Below are 2267 nucleotides of genomic sequence, written 5' to 3' on the forward strand. Positions count from 1 at the left end.
TCTTTGGTCTATAAAATAAATACTTTGAACTCTTTCACAAGAGGATGGAACCAAAAAACCTGGTGGATCTCCCAAAGCCCCTGTTACAAAAGAAGGGCATTGTTTCAGCCACCGCCCACACAGATTCTGACATAACAAATAGCTCCAGTTTAAATCTCTCCACAGCGGACCCTCCCCATAATACACAAACCATAAGAGCATCAGCTTATGGGTAATACATTCATGAGTGACCTGTGCTTCTTTTACCACCCTGGAATCCTGCTTGCAGTCACTAACAAAAATTAATCCCCCCCCCCTGCAATCTACACGTAATGCATTTAAAAGACCAGAGGAAATCCATTGCTCTCTGTATTGAACCATTGCTAAGGCTGTAGCCTGATACCATTTTCCAGATGCTCTAACCGTACCTTTTGTTTCCTCAACAGCCTGAGAACACAGCTGTCTTATCTGTTCTTTCTTTGAGGCTCGCCGACGTGACCTTGTGATGTCTGAAATATTGTAGTTTACTTCCATGCATTCCCAGACCAGTTTCCCTGCTAATCTGTGGTCTAGGTGGGAGGGGGGAACTCGGTGGGTATTTAGAGTTTGTACTTTCGTCAAGTTGCTATTCCTATCAAGGAACTATGTACTGCCTGTTGCTTTTTTGCCTCTGAGTATTCTATGGACACATATATGGAAAAGATTGGATTTCTGAATAAAGTCATTTACCCAAGAGCTTGGATTTCTTGTTGCAATGGTACAGAGCCCTGTCTACCATATCCTGTCATCCATCGCCTGACACCCATTGACCTTTACCAGTATCAATGAAATACACTAAAGGGAAAACTACATGTAATGAATGATCTTGGCAGTGGTAATATGCCCAGCGATTACAAGAGTGGTAGCTATGTGGTCTGAATTAATCGAAAGCAAGTGGTGTTATTTTACGTATATGGCATATGAGCATGCTAAGAGAATTTCTGCACTCAGAGAAAGACGAGCCTCTTACTGTCGAGGGCCGTACATACTAGCCTTCCGGGCTGGTTCATTTCTTGGATCTCAGTTGCCCCACACTTCTGTCTTTCCGAAAGCAAATCCTCAGCGACCGCCTCATGGCCCCGTGCATCTCCCTGTTCCTCAGGCTATATATAAAGGGGTTGAGCATAGGTGTGACAACGGTGTAGAAAATGGATGCCACGCTCAGTTTTGTGCCCGAATAGGTGGACGATGGACGGATATAGGTTCCGATCAGAGTGCCGTAGAATAAGGCCACTGTGGTGAGGTGGGAACTGCAGGTAGAAAAGGCCTTGTACTTCCCGGAAGCTGAGGGGACCTTTGATACTTTAAATACAATGAAGATGTAGGAAATGACAATAAGCATGAGGGGTCCGAGCATGGTTGCCGTACCTTCAAACATAAGCATCATTTCGACAGAGGAAGTGTCTGAACAGGAGAGTTTGATTAAAGGGTGGACATCACAGAAGAAATGGGGGATCTCCCGGGAAGCGCAGAAGGAAAAACTAGATATCGAAAATACATACAACAGGCCCTGGGCGTTGGACAGGAACCAAGATCCAGCCGCCAGTAGCAGGCAACGCTTGTAGCTCATTATCGTACTATAATGTAGGGGGCGGCAGATGGCCACGTAGCGGTCGTATGCCATGGAGGCCAGGAGGAAGTTATCGGTGGTGCAAAAAACGACAAAGAAGTACAGTTGGGTCAAGCATCCGCTATAGGATATGGTGTTCGTCTTGGACACCAAGATCTGTAGCATCTTGGGCACAGCGTTGGAGCTGAATCCGATGTCAGCCAGTGACAGATGGCTGAGGAAGAAGTACATGGGGGTATGGAAGAGGGCATTGTTGGAGCAGATCACCAAGATGATCAAGAGGTTCCCCAGCAGGCTAACCAAGTACATAGAGAGGAAGAGGGGGAAGAGGAGACCCTGGAACTTGGGTGAGGTGGAGAGACCCAAGAGGATGAATCCAGCAAAGTTGGTTTGGTTCCCATGTTCCTTTTCCATGGCCAAGCTGAGGAGGAGAAGGAAGGAAATGAGAACGCAGTCTTGTCCGCACCTCGTTCCTCCATTTCATGGAGTTTCAGAAATGGCCAATCATAGGTATGGGTACGCTTTCCAACATAATATAATGAACAGGGTAAATTGTGCATCCTCTCTCCCCACCCCAAACTGGAAGGAAGGAGGGTTGTTTCTCACCAGAATCCTAGCTGAAACACGGCCTGTATGCACTGTTTTCCCATAGCTGGGGGTCCCCTTAAGGGATCTTGGG

At 46.8% G+C, this 2267-nt stretch overlaps 1 protein-coding gene across 1 annotated transcript; it reads right to left on the minus strand.

Annotated features, from left to right (window-relative positions):
* Window positions 1-362: 362 nt before the first annotated feature.
* On the minus strand, window positions 363-2002 carry LOC129346506 (olfactory receptor 1F1-like). Its single transcript, XM_055003851.1, has 2 exons — window positions 1086-2002; window positions 363-426 (listed from the first exon to the last, which is right to left on the minus strand). Exons 1-2 carry the CDS (start codon window positions 2000-2002, stop codon window positions 363-365), a joined length of 981 nt encoding a protein of 326 aa, XP_054859826.1.
* Window positions 2003-2267: the final 265 nt, after the last annotated feature.

The sequence above is a fragment of the Eublepharis macularius genome, chromosome 19 (assembly GCF_028583425.1).
Source record: "Eublepharis macularius isolate TG4126 chromosome 19, MPM_Emac_v1.0, whole genome shotgun sequence".
NCBI classification, from domain to species: Eukaryota; Metazoa; Chordata; class Lepidosauria; order Squamata; family Eublepharidae; genus Eublepharis; species Eublepharis macularius.

Coding starts and splice junctions, on each gene's coding strand:
- LOC129346506 (XM_055003851.1), bottom strand. CDS start 2,002: ATGGAAAAGGAACATGGGAACCAAACCAACTTTGCTGGATTCATCCTC. Junction 427..1,085: donor ATGCACGGGGCCATGAGGCG/GTCGCTGAGGAT, acceptor CTGTGTTCTCAG/GCTGTTGAGGAAACAAAAGG.